General features: G+C 36.1%; 1 protein-coding gene across 4 annotated transcripts in view; it reads right to left on the bottom strand.

Moving 5' to 3' along the window:
• The window catches only part of wdr27 (WD repeat domain 27), a 332022-nt gene that overhangs the window by 260411 nt on the left and 51239 nt on the right, over positions 1 to 20372 (bottom strand). For all 4 annotated transcript variants that reach the window (XM_039738896.1, XM_039738897.1, XM_039738898.1 and 1 more), the window contains exons 13-14: positions 18284 to 18366; positions 940 to 1021 (exon numbers count right to left, since the gene is read on the bottom strand). In XM_039738896.1, the coding sequence (XP_039594830.1) occupies positions 940 to 1021; positions 18284 to 18366 (165 nt within the window). The remainder of the gene's footprint in view (positions 1 to 939; positions 1022 to 18283; positions 18367 to 20372) is intronic.

Here is a 20372-nt window from a genome sequence, read left to right as displayed (position 1 = left end):
CTCATTCTATCAGAAATCTCCATGTAGATACGTGATTAAAATGTTTTCTTGTCCATCACTACAACTACATGGGGTAAAAACATTAAAAAATATTTTGGGTGGAATATTTTTTAATTCTAAAGTTGCAAACATTTCTTTAGGATTTCTTTTTCTACCTTCATTGTAGAGTAATCTACTACACTAAGTTTGAATTTCCCTATCCCACGTTTCTTAGTCATAATTTAGAGCAGCTCCTGTTACACATTGTGTTATTTCAGTTACTTCATGTCACAGTTACAGACAGTAACCCACAAAGTTAATAAAATATCTAGCTTAAAATAATTGCAAGTTTTCATATACAAACCGGATTCCAAAAAAGTTGGGACACCATACAAATCGTGAATAAAAACTGAATGCAATGATGTGGAGGTGCCAACTTCTAATATTTTAATCAGAATAGAACATAAATCACGGAACAAAAGTTTAACTGAGAAAATGTATCATTTTAAGGGAAAAATATGTTGATTCAGAATTCATCTGTTGAGTGTTGTAAGAAGAAGAGGAGATGCCACACAGTGGTGAAAATGGCCTTGTCCCAACTTTTTTGGGATTTGTTGACACCGTGAAATTTTGAATCAACATATTTTTCCTTTAAAATGATACATTTACTCGGATTAAACGTTTGATCTGTCATCTATGTTCTATTACAAATAAAATATTGACATTTACCATCTCCACATCATTGCATTCAGTTTTTATTCACAATTTGTTTAGTGTCCCAACTTTTTTGGAATCCGGTTTGTATAATAACAGGAGCTTTTGGAATATTTAAAAGTAGAATGCACTGAATTTACTGACACAATACATAATGATTTTCCATTAACATTTTAAAATTATTTTGATAGTCACCTATCTATCTGTGTAGCTGATACTGTTAACAATACAAACATATGAACTTACCTTGGTTTAGTTGTATAGCCAGATGATTTCACTTTAGCATGGAAAACAAGGGGTTTGTCTTTAACTGAATTCTTTACATGACCTGATATAAAAATAATAGATACATAAAAAATGACAATGCTGCAAGAAATAGCAGATTTTATAAATAATTATTAGGCAGGTTTTTGATGTGTTATTGCAAAGTATATATAAAATGCAGTATTAAATCATAAATCAAAAGTCAACATTGTAATAAAGACTGAACCCAGAAAAGAAATAAAACCATATAACATATAAAAATAAACTTACCCACAATTCTATTACACTATAGTTACAGCTTTCCTGAGCACTGTTAAAGTCATTAACAATGACTTTCAAAGCATTCATCAAAATTAAACAGCGCAACAAGAATCCCAGCTGAACAAAAAAAAATAATAATTTTAAGAGAAATCCACCAACCCAGGTAGCACACTAGGACTGTGGTAAGCACAAGAATGCTAAGTTCATGCCTGGGGCACCTTGTGTGAGGAGTGTCAATGTACACCAGGGACTTGAATAGATTCCGATATCCTGCAGCTGTCTGAGAGCAAATCTTCGTACGCATGTGTATTTCTCTACTTCCTGCATAAGAGGCTTTTGCAACCGGCTGATTTATTATATTGTGCAGACTTTATCAATACTGCTAGAGTAAACTATAAAAGTAGAAATTTATATATAAATTATACTTTATATGTTAATCATAGATGTGTTTTAAACATTAAGAATACAACAAAAAAGATTTGTACTTAATTTCCAAATAATACTTAACAACTGCAAACACCTTCCTGTTCTTGTCAGCCAAATATTCTACATCACTTCCCACCTTTCATTACCCACAAGGATATCTTAAGAATTTAAAAAGTGAAGGTTGGGAATAGTGTTTTACCATACTGTTTTACCATAGGTTAAATGTTACATGAGTTATTGTATTGTATTTATCTCAATAAATGTAAAGTTTTTTTTATATTAGAATGTCCAGACTTTTTTATTGCAACTTCCAAAAAATGCTATACATAGAATTGCTTTCAGGATTCATAGATGCAAAAATAAACATTTTTAGGATGTTTCAGAACTAACACAGCAAAAATAATGGTATTCAAAATCACGCCAGGCTGAATTCCCATCTTAACATTTTAAAATGTACTAATAAACTTATGCTAGCTGGATGGATGGATGGATGGATGGATGGATAGATAGATAGATAGATAGACTTTAACAAGTGTACCACAACTTTCCATATAACTGACTGGTCAAACAGTGATAGTATCATATATGCAGTGTCATGCACGTGTTCATGGGAGACAGCGTATGGGCTCTAGGAAATGTAATTACCTGCCAAGCGAGGGGATGGCATTATTTTCTGATCCCTTCTCTCTTTCTCCCTCTGCAGACGAGGGGACTCATGTATAAACGGTGTGTACACACAAAAATGTTGCCTTCCTGTTTCTACCCTCACTTTGAGATGCATAAAAACTAAACTTATTGTAAAGACATTTTCATGGCAGCCTCATACCATGCGTACACATGTTTCTACATGCACCCAGCGTCAAAGAAATGCTACTGTTTCTGTGTTGTTTCTCTTTATTTTTTAGATTCACTTCCATGATGCGGGCTTTATCCAATGTACTGAAATTAATTGCATATCATTTACAAATTAAATTCACTTGATTGTAAACATTCTGTAACAATATAATGGTCCACAGAAAGGCCAAACAATTCCAACTACCATAGTTGCTTTAGCATTGTTTCAAGACATTGCAAATGGAAAAATCTGAAGAAAGCACGTATTTACAAATGATGATGACTGTCTTCTAAGTTGATTTAGATTTCCAAGAGCTGGTTTCTATCTCTCATGGCTTTGGTCATACCTTATACGTACTTGCTTTGCTACAGTCACAGTCATTGAGGTTTTACATGCAGTGTTTTTTTTTAAATATATTTGCAGGGGTTTGGTGAACACTCAACTCCTTTTCAACAAGTATGGCAGGAATATGGAGTATGGCAACAAGTGATGCAACAAAGGTCCATTCTTGTCAGGAAAAACCAAGATGGTGGGGCTGTATTAGGCTAAGAAGCACAGAAAAGGACACAGAAAAAAACATTTCTTGGTCTTATCAATCTCATATCCTAAAGCCTTACGCTGAACAGATAACCATGCCATGGGGAATGTCCAATGAATGCATGGATTTGCCAATAGTACAGGCTGCTGGAGACAGCAGGGAGCAAACCTGTGGTATACGTTGCTTTCCTTAATATGAGCAGAGATAAGCTGGGGTATCACAGAATCTGTGAGCATCACACCGTTAGAAAGTAGGAGTTTAGCTCAGTATTAGGAAAGTGCAGGTAATAAAATGCTCACCTAGTCTATATGTGAAAATGCTTATGTGCATTCTACAATACACTAGCAACCCATCCAAGACAGGATCCTATTTTGCACCGGTTAGTGGAAATTGTGACTGAGGTTATTTATGATGACATGCAAGTTAGAAAAGTGGATAGACTGGAAAAGTAAAAATACTACTGTAAATTTTTACTCCATAACAATAAGTTAACAAGTAGGTAAACTCACATTCAAAAGTAACATAGAGAACTCTATTCATTAAACACCTACTCTCTGATTTCTGCTTCTTTATGCAAATCAACATTAAAACCCATTTAAACTAAAACTTGCATGATAAAATAATGTAGGTTAAAGTTTGTTGTGGTCAAAAGAATGTAATACAGTATGTGATAAAAGCAGAAAAAAGTGAAGTAATGCATTATTTGTATCTGAGGAAATCTTTGCAAAGATGCCAACTGCCTTCTTTAGCAATAGCCAACATTTATTGAGCTTCATTAATAAAGAAACTAGTAAAACATATACTCAGTCTAGATGTGTACAGGGACTATTCAAGTTAAACCATAAACTGGTTCCATGAGTTTAAAATAGCAGATAATTGTAAATGGGAAGGGTATTCTTCACTAAGTATAATTTAAACAAAATTCATTTGCTCTGCTGTAACACATTTATGACCTCTATGGGCTTATTAATGCATTACAAACTTAATGTATAATAAAGTGAAAAATTATTTAAAGAGCAGTGCACCACAGGGAGACGGCAATCTTTCAAATTATAAATACCTTTTCACTACATTGAAACGTTAGACCATTCAATTTAATGTCCAGTTCTTTAGATGGATTTGAAGGAAAGCTGGTGTCTGTACTCACCATTACATCCATATTTAAAATATGCTGAGAGACATGGTATAGCACTTGAAATTTTGCATTAAAAAATCAATGGAACATTATAGTAATACAATCTTTCTTAAAGAAGCTGTGTATTCAAATTTAAGCAGTGTGCTGCAGAAGGCAGAACATATTTTTGTGGCCAAGACGGTAATGGTAAGCCAAGAAGGACTTTAATTTTAATTAGAAAAAACCCTAGTAAATAATGGGGTTTAAGGATCTCAATTATGGCTCATATGTCTTTTCTGATTAATTCTTCTTTTATTTGTCTTTAAATATTATTTTGTAAAGTTGTTTGCATCGTTCTGTTTATATATTATCATGTTTCTGTTATAGTGATTCATTCAAAAACTCCCAGCAAAGCAAAAGCAGATCTACAACCTCACTACTACTAGAGCTTTTCCCTCAGCTCACATTCACACTCTAAATTCAAGGGGTCACCAGCAGAAACAATCGTTTAAAACCCAACCTTGGAACTACTTCCTTCAAAATCCCTATATCACTACCAGGGCCAGGAACATTTTCTGAAAGCCCTGCGGCTGTCTCCACAAAGAACCTTGTGGTAGCCCCAGGTATGCTTAAAAACGTAAGTTTGAAATCAAAATGAAGGGGCCAGTTATCCCTGATACCTCCCAGGCTACTCGCCTGCCCTCCATATCATACATATTCTGTCTGAAGCTATAGGGTGGTGGAGGCAGTTCAAGGAAGTGAATTTAAAGGATCAGGAGATGGATCATAAACCTTAGCAAAAGTCAATACTAGAAGATCGGGAAAAACAGATGCCAAATCTAAAATGCTATGCAAACTAATAGTCAAATAATGACCACTGGATTTCTTAAACTGTAAAGCACTTAAAAGATTCAAACACACTATTATTTATCAATCTGCAGCCTCAGATGCTGATGAGCACATGGCGGTGCCTTTAAGAGTGTCGCACCAATGACATCATGAAGTGTAGCTTCTGGAACTACGTCTATCAGGAGAAAATGTGGTGCAACCCATGAACAAACAAAATGGTATAAAAAGATAAAATGGTAAAACAAAAACAGTGATAAAAATTATTAACATATGTCCGGAGACAATAACTTACAAAATAACCATACAGAAAGAATCCTTGATGCCCAAATCCTTCTAAAATATCAAATAGAACCTGAAAGAAAAAAATTACTCAAAGCTGGGAAAATGCATCTTCGTCTTAATCATAACAGTAAATGCTTGCTGAATAGTTTCAGGACAGTTGGTAGTCTAATGTCACTTAATGTGGTTATTATTTAAATTTTAGAAAGTAAAAGGAGTTAAATTTTTTAATTCATACAGTAAAACAGTAAATCATACGTCACAAAGTAAATGTTAATAGCTATTTTCTTTTCATACCTTGAGTAACTTCTGAACCAAACCAAGAAAGAACATTTTAAAGTGATTTTTGGTTGAAAAAATATAAAGTTATATTTCTGAATTACATAGGAAACAGTGGTAATCATTTAATATTGAAAAGTTATTAATGGGCTTCTTGTAAGCTTTAAATGTAATATTGCTAACCCTATGAGCTTAAAAATGTATGGCATGTAAAAAAGCCACATTATAACCTACTCCAAGAAAAATGTGCAAATACAAGGATTGGGGGAAAAAAAATCAGACTAATAATAGTTATTAGGCACTTGTAGACACCAGTAAATTTAGGAGACAGTCTGGCGAGGTATTACTGCTACTGAAAACATATAAGTAAGCAATACCTTAACTGGGCCTAAAATTTAATCACTTGACATTTTACTGCAATTAAATGCCTTGCCTTTGAATAGAAATTTTCTAGAAAATGTGGAAAATTGACTGATATTCCCATCACAACTCAAATTACAATTTTGTTATCAAAATATCAGTATGTGTTTTCAAGTTTAAAGCTATTGGACATGAATCGAAATGTAGTGTAGGATCTGGGGATTTTTTCCTAATTTTCTGGCACTGCTAGAAGTCATGTCAAATCTTGAATATGTTAGGATATTTAAATGAGGTCATTTTTTCCAAATCTGTTACAGCCTGCTGAGGTTTCCAGCACAGTAATTTTAACTGGGCTATTGTGAAAGAATTTTGAAACTCTAAGAGCAAGATAAAAAAAATACTAAAGTAATTTTTTGCCGTTAGATTTTAATTACTTGTAATACTTAATAAAAATTCAATAAAAAATATTTTTAAAGGAGAAATATTAATTCCAGTTTTATTTTCAACTTTAAACATAACACAACACTAAAATAATAAATTATAAACTTATATGCTTCTGCTTCAAAAACACGACATGTCAATTAAACCTGGGAGACTGTACACTGTACACACATTTACACTTTGTAATAACAATCTGCAATTAAAATTTTATAATTTCACTAATACCATTTTATGTTATTAGTAGCTTCTGTGCCTAATTTTATTTCTCCTTGGATCCATTTTAAGTGCAAATAAGCAAAGCATTATTATCTAACCACAAATATCATGGCATTTTTCCAAAATAAAGTCAGGAAATATAGAAAACAAAATGATACAAGTGGGGAACACATTGTACAATGAAAACAAAGACAATATAAACTTTTCACACTTTTTGAACACTAGCCCATTTGCCCACTTCTCAGTTACCAAACGAATGCACTCAATTCACCTACCATCTCTCTCTCTTGCAGCCACTATGCCTTCATGTCAACTCTTCACCTACCTCTGTCTAGACTGGGAGGCAGCTTTCAAGTCACCTCAAACCAACACTCAGAATAACCACTGGAACCACAGTTGGCTCCAATATCCCCACCATGCTTAGCCCTCAATAGTCATCAAAGGGCCTGACCTCAAAAGCACCTCCATTGTAACCCATGGCACTCAAAGGGGCTACTCTGTCCCATGGATCCCATGTCACAGATAGTGCACTGCTTCCTATCAGTTTGAAAGCAATGACTGGCCACCTCTCAGTCCTTCCTAACCGGCCATTTAGTACATAAGCTGTCCTCAAATTTGGAGACTCTGATATCAACTCTTGCCATGGAGGTTTTCTTGCCTCTTACTACCTCTCCGTGGTGTCCATTTCTCTCCAATCAGAGGGTCAGGATTCCCCCTGGCATCTATATGACCACCTGTGCCTTTCAGTCTCCTGGGGGAATCTTACACATTTCCAGCTACTGCAATGCTCTCATCTTGCTCTCTCCTAGTTTGATACTCATGCCCCTTACGAGTCCAACATGACCAGGTCTACTACCCTCTAAGAGCCCCTCTCATTCACTGTGGAATTCTGGGTTGCTCTTTCCCTTCCAGTGTAGGGCTGCAATGGAAACTACACAGGGCAGTATATTGTATTACAAATCAGTCACAGGGATCAGATAATATACATATATATATATATATATATATATATATATTGGCAATAATGGATACAATGAGGCTATTAGAAATAAACTGGATACATTAGGATTAAAAGTCAAGACGGAGGTAAAAAGTTTAGGGGTAATTGTTGACTGTAATCTGAATTTTAAATCACATATTAATCAGATCACTAGGACAGCTTTTTTTCACTTAAGAAACATAGCTAAAGTTAGACCTCTTATATCACTGAAAGATGCTGAGAAATTAGTTAACGCGTTTGTTTTCAGTCGACTAGATTACTGTAACGCACTCCTCTCAGGACTACCCAAGAAAGACATAAATCACTTGCAACGAGTGCAAAATGCAGCTGCTAGAATCCTAACTAGGAAAAGAAAATCCAAGCACATCATTCCAGTTTTGATGTCACTACACTGGTTACCTGTGTCATTCAGGATTAACTTTAAAATTCTGCTTATGGTTTATAAAGCCTTAAATAATCTCGCTCCATCTTATATATCAGAATGTCTGACACCTTATATTCCAAATCGTAACCTTAGATCCTCAAATGAGTGTTGCCTTAGAATTCCAAGAACAAAGCTTAAAAGAAGTGGTGAGGCGGCCTTCTGCTGCTATGCACCTAAAATCTGGAATAGCCTGCCAATAGGAATTCGCCAGGCTAATACAGTAGATCACTTTAAAACACTGCATAAACACATTATTTTAACATGGCCTTTTTATAACTTCACCTTAACTTAATCCTAATACTCTGTATGTTCAATTCATCATGATAACTATTCATGGCGGCTCTAAAATCTGTACTGACCCCTAATCTCCTGCGCCACCACCACCTACTCAAAGCATCATGATGCTCCAACAATGATGGATGGATTAAAAGCCAGCAGTCCACGTGACCATCATCATCAAGTCCTTCCGTGAGAACCCTAAATCCAAAGTGGACTGTTTCATTTATGTTAGGTAGAATGCCCAGATGGGACTGGGCGGTCCCGTGGCCTGGAACCCCTGCAGATTTTATTTTTTTCTCCAGCCGTCTGGAGTTTTTTTTTGTTTTTTCTGTCCACCCTGGCCATTGGACCTTACTCCTATTCTATGTTAATTAATGTTGACTTATTTTATTTTCTTACTGTGTCTTTTATTTGACCTTTGCACTTTGAGCTACTTTTTGTATGAAAATATGCTATATAAATAAATATTGTTGTTGTTGTTGTACACAGTAGACACATCAAGTTTGCAACTTTTTATGGTGTTCATTATAAACAAGCGGAAAAGAGGAAGGCCTAAGAGAAGGTTTATGGATGAGGTGAGAGAAGACATGCAGGTGATGGGTGAGACAGAGCAAGATGACGAGGACAGGAAGATATGGAACAAGATGATCCACTGTGGCAACCCCTAATAGGAGCAGGTGAAAGAAGAAGAAGAAGAAGATTATAAACTAGGTAAACTCTGGATAGGAAGCCACAATGCACCTGTAAGAGCCAATCTTAGAAAGTTAAAGTTTCTAAAGTTAAAGTTATATTAGTGTTTGCTTAAGTAGAACAGAATACAATTTTTTTCATAGCTATAGAATATGGTATACCCTTTACCTCCTGTAATTAACATGAGATACAATCTTCTGAGCTATATCTGTAATACAGTGTGTTAATTAAATCAGTGTGTGTTTTGGAATAGACTGGAATGGACTGACCACCCATTCTTCCATTTTCAAGCTTGTTCAATCCAACTGAGCCTTTCACTGAGATTCCTAAAAGGAATTTGGAACAAGGCAGGAAACATCTTATAGACAGAATGCCAGTCCATTTTAAACCCCAGACTGTTCAGATGAAGGAAACTGCAGGTCATTCTTTAATGTGAACCATATTCCAAACAAAAAACATGGTCATGAGAAAACAACATAAAAAAGCAATTCTTTAGGATTAGCGTGCAAAAAGATTTTTATCATGCATGTAGAATGTGGAACTCATATTTTCACAGTAGAACATTATTGAAGTTTTGATTAAAGAAACAATGAGTGAATATAATACTATGTCCAGGAATTGGGTTGTTGTGTGCATATGAATAAACTTGGTAATGGTTTCGAGAACAAAGATCATTTTATGAGATGATTATTTTAGATGTGGAGATACACAGGCAGGGACTGCAACTAAAGCAGATGCAATTTTTCATTGCAGTTATATGATTTGGTCACTAAACAGCAGATTTTCTTCTCTTAATTGAATGCTCACTCAATGACAGCATTATATGTGTAGGCAATGCTATTTAAAACAATTTGGCAGCTACCAACAGTGTGTGTGGGAGAATTTCAGAATTAAATGGTTTTGAATGGTATAGCAATAGACACTAAACACACATCAGGGACGGAAACCTCACTGGGCTCTTCACATACATTGTAGGGTCATTGGTGTATAAAGAATGCATAACCACCTACATATCACTTAGAAAATGGTGATTCATCAGTGATGAAAAAAAAAGTGTACTCCTTTGTGTTCTTGTCCAAAAATGGTGCTTCTCAACAGGATATTACTCCATGTTACAAGTGAAGGAACTGTTTTAGGAATTCATTTAAAAGAAGTGTCCTCCCCATTCATCAGATCACAATTCAACAGAGCATCTTTGAGATAGGACAGATAGAGTTATTTGGAGTAAACCTTTCTCCATTGGTTATTTTGGTAAAAAAACTGTGCCGCACACTGGGGACAACATGAGCCAGCATCCTTGTGCGTCTGTTGACACTTGGTTGAGTCCATTTCCAGAAGAACTTGGGCTATTTTGAAGGCAAAAGGGGCAACAAATCATGCTTGCCAAATTTCTAGAAAGTGTTGCATATCAGTTATCACACACGTGCAACTGGGAGACAGCTAATGGGCCTGAATGATAGTAATTCCACACAAGACCAGGAGACACCAAGGTGCACTGACTTTCTTTCTCAATCCCTTGGAGACCATCCACGGGAAATCTCACAGGGTTCCGGAGTCACTGATGACGTCAATTCCAGTTCTGGAACCACTGATGACATCACTTCTGGGCCCAATGATGAAGTCACTTCCGGTCTTGCCATTTAAAGCCGCCATCTTTAGCAACCAGAGTCAGTTCTGTTTTGGACTCATACTTGTGAACATCTCGCAATTGTTTAAACTCTTTTTGAAGCCAAGGCACAGTATACGGGTGGCTGCCCCAGACCTTTTGATGACTTTGTGTCATTTTTGTGACAAGTAATTCTCCTGCAAATGAACCAACTAAATTAAATTACCTTAAATAAATTTGAATTGGATGGATACAAATGATGTCTAATGTAAGTTTAATTTTTTGCAAAGATTGATGTAAATCATTTCATATGATGTCTGCACATGGATTTTTATAATGGTGGCTAAGGGAGTTTTGAGTATTTGGTAGTAGACATTTAATAATCTAGTTAAAGGATTTCAAATAATAACATGTTGATCCTTGTTGCATCCAATCAAATTGTTTATTCAATCCATGACCCAGGATACTTCTATTGGTAAAAAATTAACCTTTAATCATGCAGTCCATCCATCCATCCATCCATCCATCCATCCATTGTCTAACCCGCTGAATCCGAATACAGGGTCACGGGGGTCTGCTGGAGCCAATCCCAGCCAACACAGGGCACAAGGCAGGAACCAATCCTGGGCAGGGTGCCAACCCACTGCAGATCATGCAGTCCTGTAGCACTAATTCTGCTGAAACACAACTTTGTTGGCTACGTATGCAGTTTTTAGGTCAAACTTCTGTGTATACAGTGTTTCATTATTTTTTGGCATTAACAAAGTACTGTTGTATCACAAGGAGTATATTATTTATATCTTTTCTTGTTTTCATTATGTGTTCTTGAGAAACAGCATTGAGGGTTTTGAAACATTTGCGGTTCATGGTATAATCTTAAAAGTCACGCGCAGGATCAAATACTATACCATGTGTTTAACTCCTCTATTAGTTCCACTTCCAAATTCAAAGAAAGAAGAACATATTTTCAAATTGTACAAACTTTTAGACTGGCATGTAAATCACTTCTGGTTCTCTATTAACTATTGTCTCCAGGAGGTGACAGAATTAAAAACAAGTGTGAAAGTTCAATACATTTGTTTAGTACTTAAAGTCATAAGGCAAAGACATTAACAGTGGTATCAACAAAAGTCTATATACTGCAGTAAAAATCCTGTGCTACAGTGGGCACCAGAGTGCAATCATTTAGATTACACTGTGCAGATGAAGAATTAACTTTGTTCATAGTTTCAATTGCTAAAATTAAAACATCCATCTACCCACATACAACAAATACAGATAACCCTGTCCTAAATAACCAAAAGAAAAGTAGCACAGGTATACCACAATTCATTCTGTATTTGATATTTTGATAAGAGTAGCCTGCAACATGTTACATATGCTGTAGTCTTTTTATTTGTGTTACTCACAGCTGCTTGGTAAAGTCTGACCTAAATCATAAAAGCACACACTGTGTAACCACTTGTACTGCTATACAAGTATACAGGCATAAACTGATTATAAGCATCATATTGAAGGTTAGCCCAATTCTCCTGCTACCAACAAATACAGTTAGGCTGGAAAGATGGATGGACAAATGAATGGCTTTGGATACTGGGTATACAAGGAAGCAGCTGCTTGAATTTTAAGTCTCCTCATTGAAGCACCAAGCAGACATTTTTCTACCAAAAGCATGCATAATGTATCGTTGTGATCGATGAAAGGTTTGGCACAATATCTGTTGAGATAGTCAAGTAAAGACTATCTTTCTCCATGTGCATTAAGATCAACTTTTTCCTTAATAGATTATTTCTGTAAAGAAAGCACTGTTTCAAGAGCTGCTAGAGTTTGAGGGGAATTAGATTATTGGCATTTTTGCACAAGGCATGCATTTGCAAAATTCTTCCATATAACTTGAATGGAACCAGTGGGAAGCTGATGGAACACCCTCATATACACGGGCAACAACCATACAGAAGGACACTTGAGACATATAAGATTGATATAGTAGCATCATTGGTCCATATGTTAGAAGGTATGTCCCTCTGGGTCAAGAGGGTTACCTGGAGAAACCGGACATAAAAGCAGCACTTGAGAATGTGGAATGGGAGGTGCAGATACAGCCCTTCAAGAAGCACATTGCTTCTAAAGTCCATCAGCTTCCTGATGCTAAAATCCATCATCCTGGGTGCATGCCTGCCAGCGATTCGGTCACGGACCAGGGAGAGAGTATGGCACATAGGTTACCATTGACCCGAGGTCAGCAGAGTGAGACAGGGCTGGCAGCATGTTTTGTGCAGGCACAGGGATGAAGCAGCTGAGAATGCATACAGCCACAGAGAACGTAAGTAGCACTGAGGAGCAGCTGATGAAGGAGATAGTAGGTCTGAGTGCTGAGAAAACCCAGGCACAGGTGGTCTTTCTAAGAGCCAGTAAACAGTTACTACACCTCTCACATCCCCAGCTTTTTACAACACATTTGCCAGATAGTGATTGCTAACCTAAGGAAAATAACAGTGCATATTAACCTGTATTCCTTAAGTCTGGTTAAGGTGTGCAGCCATTCACAAACGTCCTGTGTTCCTTACCTGTTTTTGTGTTTTTTAACTTATTTACTAATTATTAGTTTTGATTAATTTAAGGATTGGATATGATCTAGCAGCTGGCTTTTCACTAAATGTAGCCACTATACATTGTACAAATGGATTTAGCAAATCTAGTTATACTATATTTGTTCATGTAACTTTGGGATAAAGAGATCTAGTCATCTATAGCCATTGCCACATTATGCGACCATGTCAGTTTAAATAACTGAAAATCGCTGGGCATGTCACATTCATCAATTCCAACTTTCACTGCAGTCTTGCTTGACCCATTTGTGACAGCCAATAACATGCTGCCAGACAGAGCAAGCGCTATATGAACAGTTAAAAGGTGTAACAGGTTCAGCCCCAGTTTTAGCCCTTGTTTTTTATTTTTCCATTCTCTTGTAGTACGTAAAACACAAGGTATCAGACGGAAGCACTTGTCTTCTGTTCATGAGGTCCAAAACATCCCCATTTTTTTTTTCTCATCAATGCATTATATGAATTGTACTTTTAGATGAGCATTCACTGGTCGTTAACTCACACAGCCCGTACCTATAACTAAAGACAAAATCAAACCTGTGTGGAAAAATACAAAACAGCTTGATCAATAGGGTGTACGTGACAAGAGCCATGCAGACCCTGCTTGCCCATGGTGTACGTGACAAGGGTCATGAAGACCGTGCGTGCCCAAAGTATGCGTGCTAAGTGCTACTTCTTGTTTTAAGGTTACTACACAAAAAACCACAAGTGTGGATTAATCGAGCCCCAAACTAAGGAAACTAACAGATGTATTCCACTTGTAGATTTCTGTTAGTGCTGATTCAGGTTAATATTTTGAAATACTTGTGTAACTAAAGTCATAAGACAAAAGCCCTATAAAAATTTGGGACACCAACCCCTCGGGGCAGACGAAGGGCAGGTGTCCTAGGACTGTGCTTCTCTGTCATTTAACCTTTGCCTGGTGTGTATCAATTAAAGATTTTTACTAACTTTAATTATATCTCTCTGTCTTCAGTCACAAGAAACGACACTATAGAAAAAATGTCCACACCTGTTTAAATTTATCAAAGCGGATCACACGGTATTTGAAGTAAGTCACTGAGTATGTCAAATTTTTGCATCTAAGTTCATGGGAGATATCGGCAGCTACCTTTGATTCTAACATTATGTAAATGAAGCATATGGCTGAAAATTGCCAAAAACGTCACGTAATATGACATGGCCTTTAGTAGCAAAGATGACACACGGCTACAACTCACATAAAATAGGGTGTACTAGAGCATAGGTTTGCCCTCAGTTTAATGGAATCTTAAAAAAATTATGAGGACAAGATACTAAATATGGAGGGATATTGCATCTAATTTATAATAAAAATTTGTTTAATTAAATTATTTTAATAAAAAAATCCTGGGTTAAAACCATATCAAAAGGCATGCTGTTATATTTTGGTACACACTGCTAGAGGCAAACTCTACAAATACCACTACTCAGTACTTCTGTGTTATTTTAATGACCTGTTTGTGTGCTAAAAAACAAATGAAAGGCAGTCAGTCTTTTATTGTTAATGTAAATGGTGATTTTAAAAACAAAACAGCATAAAGTTTACATGGAAATATAATTTACAATAGCATTTACTAAATTAATTTTAGACTCATATGGAATAAACAAAATAATAATAGTTGTATTAATGAAATAATTAAGTAACTAATGCTGTTATGGTATCTGTCCTTGTTAGTCTTTATTATATGGAAACTAAAAGAAATCTTGGCAGCAGCACCAACAGGTTTACCATTACCAGTAAAATAGTTTCCACTTCAATCATTATTTAAGAGGTTTTTAAAAGAATCTGAACATAAAAAATGGGCATTTAAACCTGTCTAAATTATGAAATATAGATTAATAGGCCTCAAACATTATTATTATATATAATTACTTTTATTTGAATGTGTTTAGTGTGCAATTTTTAACCTGCTAACACAACAGGCAACTGAAAATTGCCATAAAACCCATCTACTTGTTAAATGCAGGGAAACTTATAATCTGAAAAACTAAAACTTGGCAGCGTAAATTATCTGTTCAGCAACTTCATGAAACTACCTGACAAAAAGCAAAAGTTAGTCTATAGAGACCTTTACCCTTTAAACATAAAACATACCAACTAACAATGTTTTCAAATTGAAGTATCATTTTTAAAAGATTTATCTCACTCATCGTAATGTTACTCACAGTTGTGAACATTTCAATCATTCCATAAAAAGAAGGGTCTAAAAATTATTTATTTATATTGTTTGCAATAAATGAAGTAACAAGTGTGAAAAGAATAACAAAAAAAAAATAAATTTTTTCTTCTATGTTTGTCTTTACAAATTAGGGAAAATTGAATTATTATTCTGAATTATTAAAAAGATAATAAAATCAATGGTACATAATTGAAAATATGCATACAAATTTGTAAAATCATGCACATATTATTACATATAAATTCACATTTTCTGCTTGCCACCAGGCATGTCGTGTGTTTTTAAAGACAATTAACTCCAACAATTAACTCCATGTTGTGTCTTTTGAGCCCATTCTCTTTCCACTAGCTGTTAGACTAATAATATGTTATGGAAACTACTATTATTGCACTCACCACTTACCATAACTCATTTTGACACAAAATAATGTTCTCCAATCATTTAATAAAAAAATAATTATATGATTGATTTGCTACCTGTAAAGACTGCCAACTAATTATTTCCAAAAAAGTATGTCTTTGCTAACATGTTCAGTGGAACAGGCTGGAAGTCCCGGGGTACGACCGTATCCTGTGAACAGGAGATACTATAAAGATCTTTAGTCTAGGAGTTAGCTGGGGAATAGCCCAAGACGTTAGCAGAGTCAGTGTATAAAATCAATTAGAAACATTTTTTCATGTTACAAGGGCAAAACTAAAATTTTACTCATTATACAAAACTCAAATCAAAACAGTCCTTCATTCACTAAAATACTTTTTTGGTCACAGTTTGAGTGTTCATGTATAACAGTCTTTTCTCTGATTAGTGAAACTTTGGAAGCTTTATCAATCGTACTGCCTTCTTTTATAGTGAAGTCATACTGGCACATGTGTGCAACACATTGCACAAAATGGCAGGCCCATTGAAAAACATGGAAAAGGAAAAAAAATAATCAAAACAAGAAAAAAATGATTAATACATCATGACAAAATGAGATCAACAGAAACTAAATACTAATGGGCTTCGGATCGTACTATGAAAGGCAATATGAGAGTGGAATAAAGAACACAGAAAAAAACAAACAGAAAAAATTAATTAAACACACATTGAAATAACCGACATCACCATCAGTGTTGGGGTTAACATGTTAAAAGTAATGTGCGTTATGTAGTGATATTACTTTTTGAAGTAATGGGTATTGTAATGCAATACATACATATTTTATTGAAATAAAAATACCTGCATTACTTAAAAAAACAGATTTGCTTTACTGTGTAATTTTTTTATTTTTAAACTAGGCTGACCCGCCTTTTAAGGCGACCGACTTTTAAATTGACCACTTCTTAAGGCAATTCAATATGTAGATCAATTTGATATTTTATACAAACTCATTAATTTGGTTATATTGCATTTGAGTGGTATTACTTTAATACTCGTAGTTTCTGTTATTTTTGTGATGAAATGTAAACTTTTTTTCTATATTGAGGTCGCCCTTTTGAACCCCCCTGATATTTACTACGCGGTGAGGCATTTGTACTCCATCAACATTATTTATTTCCAGAGACATAATTTTGTGTATTTTTCCAGCGCATTACGCACAAAAGCAAGAGAACGATGGGAGTACCAGAACTCTGCTCACATCATGTTGCTTCGTACCGTAAGCTGCAATTAGTAAGTCTGTGATAAGCGGAATACCGCTACGCTTTCCACTCACGGGACGGAAGGACAATCCCGACCACTTTTATATAGTAAGAAAGAAGAAGATATCGCACAGTCTGGAGTAGAAAATCATCTTTTACCTGGAAAAATGAAACTACAAATCCCATCGTGCACTGCAAAATGGACGGGGCGTGTGTGAAACTCCGCGCCTGCGTAGCACTCATGGGACGGAAGGACAATCCCGACCGCTTTTATATAGAAGGATGTTAAAAAAAACTTTTTATGCCTGCTGAACTTTGGTGTTTTGCTTGAAATAAAGCATTTGTGACAGGTGCTTGACACACAGGTACTAAAGACAGCAACTGAAAAAGGCGCATTTGTTTTTTGTTTTTTTATTATTTCAGACATTTTAATTAGTTCAAAGTTTTTTACATATATGTTTTTGGCTGTTTATTATATCAAAGTGTCAGTTTGGTAATCGTAAAATGTTGCTGGAGTTTAAAGGGGGTCCGGCTGTCTTGACCCCACAAGGTATGCGTTCATCTGGGTCCTCGAACGGTCTTCCACAGGACCACAAGAAATGGATGGATTTAATGTTTCATTATGTTTTTTATTTACATTTACATTATATGAAGCTCATCTGTATATTAAATTGTTCAGAAATTATAATACAGTGTGCTTTTTTAAAGTGTTATCACAAAGGCACAGTCATTAAGAATGTGTTTTTTCAAATTGTAGTGCCAATCCACTTCTGTGCTCATTGATGCCAAGTGCTGATGAATTATTTCTCTTTTACACTCACTCACCATTGCCACACTATTTGGAATTATTTTGCGACTTTGACATGCTTGTTGATTCTATCAGCTCCTCTACAGCTGGCACTGAAACTGCTTCTTTGCCTGATGAAATGCTATCTCAAATGATCCCTGGGCAATATAGAAAAAGAAGCTTTCTCCTTCTTTCAACATATAAAGTGCAATTGTTTTGCTTGCACAAAGCAAAATATTGGCACGAGCCATCTCAGGGCTTAGGATTTAATGAGAAATGCAGGGCAGAGAAATACTAACACTAATCACCATCATTGGTTTAACAGCCATTCAAATAGTGCATCACAGATGTGACCGACTGAGGAAAGAAACAAATCTTTTTTTAAATACAACTGCTGATAATACAAATTCGCATTTGAGAAAATACAAATTCTCATTTGATTCTTTATAGAAATTAAAACTACCATCAACATTTTTAGAACGTCTAGAAAGAATCAGAGAAACCTTGGGCCCATACCTGAATTCTTTTGCTTTGCAGATTTGGAAGTCACTTTCTTGAATAGGTCAGAGTTAAGTGGTGAAGAGGCCAACAAAGGAATCCTACAACCAAAACAGATAGTAACAAAATCAAATAAAGGAAACCATTACAATTGAATTTGTTACACCTTCTTCACCATAAAATATTACTAGTTTTGGCATAATTCTAAACAAACATGAGCTATTAATCCTGTTTTAGAACCTTATCCTTTTTGGGTCACCAGTCCATCACAGTACAAACTCTTGTGAACATGTACATTCTATTTAATTTAGACTTGCTAGTTAAGATAAAATGCATATTTTTAGGATGTGAGTGTAAAACCAGAGTACCTGGACGAGGACTCGCATAGACAAGAAGAGAAAGTGCAAAATCCACATAGCTAATTCCTAAACCAGGAACTGAAACAAGGAGAAGTGGTTCAGTAGTCCTAACACTATGCCTCCAGGATACTCTAACTCTAAACATATAAACATACTATATAAAATAAAACATTTGACACTTGATTCCCAGGCTGTCATTCTTATCTTGCTGTAAAATAATATATGAATTGTGATGTATGGTGCACATAGTCAGGCGGGATGAGGCAAGGTTCCTTACCTGAACTGAAGGCCAGCCTCTGAGAAGCAAGGAAAAGAAGGCAAGGACTGCCAGGCACGACATGCGCTGGTCCAAGAAACATTACCCAGCCCGGGAGGTCAGTGTAATGCAAGAACAGGGGGAAACAACCTATTAGAATACATTCTCCTCCAATATAAGATAAGTGGCAGCATCCCTGGGCGATGTTACCTGTACAGACACCTGCAAGGCATGCTGGGAACTGTAGTTCTATGGAGCAGCCTTGTCAAGTTTTGGGGGTGTTGCCAGGTTTGCTGCAGGGCTCCATGATCCCTACTTTATGGTTCTCATGTTTCATCTGCTATGCCCTAGCACTGGAAGTACTCCCAGGTTCAAGAAAAAAGAATCTGCTCAATCTCTTTTAGGTGATTCAGAGTTGGGAGGTGAAAGACGAAGCTTACCTAGAGGAATGGAAGCAGAAGAAGAAAGAGAGGGAGAGAAAAGAATTGTGCTTGGGTGATTATATCTCTCTATTATAAAAAGAAATCCTGGAGTGCAAAAGCAAGGTTACGATGTGTGATCTTCTCTCGGAAGACATTTAAAAGACCTGCGAGACAAAAGACACTTGCCACAGAGCGTCTCGTGGGGACCGTAAACATGAGGCTTGGTGCCAAGAGATTGTCCCAGGGTCGTCTCGCGGGGACGTGGAACATGAGATTCTTGCAAGACACGTCCTACTTACAACAGATATCGTACAAGAGCACATGCATCAAAAAACAGTCAGTCGTGTAAAAGCACGTAGTGCACACACATCCTGTGCTCTCAGCACATATAAAGCGTATAAGGATAATATGGAGAATAGACACCCAAAGGCACTGAAGAGAAAAAAAGGCAGATAGATTATGAAACCAGTAAAATTCTAAAGTACTGTAGCGTCCCAGCTAGGTTGAGGCCTTTTTGGTTTTAAGTGACTGTTCGGTCCGATTGAGGGAGGGCAGAGTACAGCACGGAAGACTGATACCGGGGTATTGATTGATGCGGTAAGGTGGGAGGGGGCGAGACGCGGGGGATGAGGGATTGGAGAGGGTGCTAGAAAGTTGTGTTTGGGGTTATGAAGTCAGCGATTGTTCAAGCAAAACTTTTGTGACACTTTATCATGTAAGTCGCTACAGTATCAAAAAAAAGATAGAAAAGATCGCATTACCGCAAAACAAAAGGTGATTAACCATCAGAACCAGGTGTAATTGAAAAAATAGCAGGACAAATCGAGGTCAGAAATAAAAGGCAACGAGTAGAGTCTTTTCGCATTTGCATCATTGTTATGCACAAAACGTGGATTTACACAATAATAGACCATACGCTATGAGAATCTGTGGTCCCGCAACAGTTAAAGCAACGACAAGTTGAATTTCAAAGAATGCACAGTTTGGTCAGGTGTATATTGATGATCACGGAGAAGCGATGCAAATTTTAACAGGCAAAAAGAAAGGCAATGGATATATTCCGTGAATAA

Source organism: Polypterus senegalus, chromosome 16 (assembly GCF_016835505.1).
Source record: "Polypterus senegalus isolate Bchr_013 chromosome 16, ASM1683550v1, whole genome shotgun sequence".
Taxonomy (NCBI): domain Eukaryota; kingdom Metazoa; phylum Chordata; class Cladistia; order Polypteriformes; family Polypteridae; genus Polypterus; species Polypterus senegalus.
This window is presented reverse-complemented; position numbering and strand designations above follow the sequence as displayed.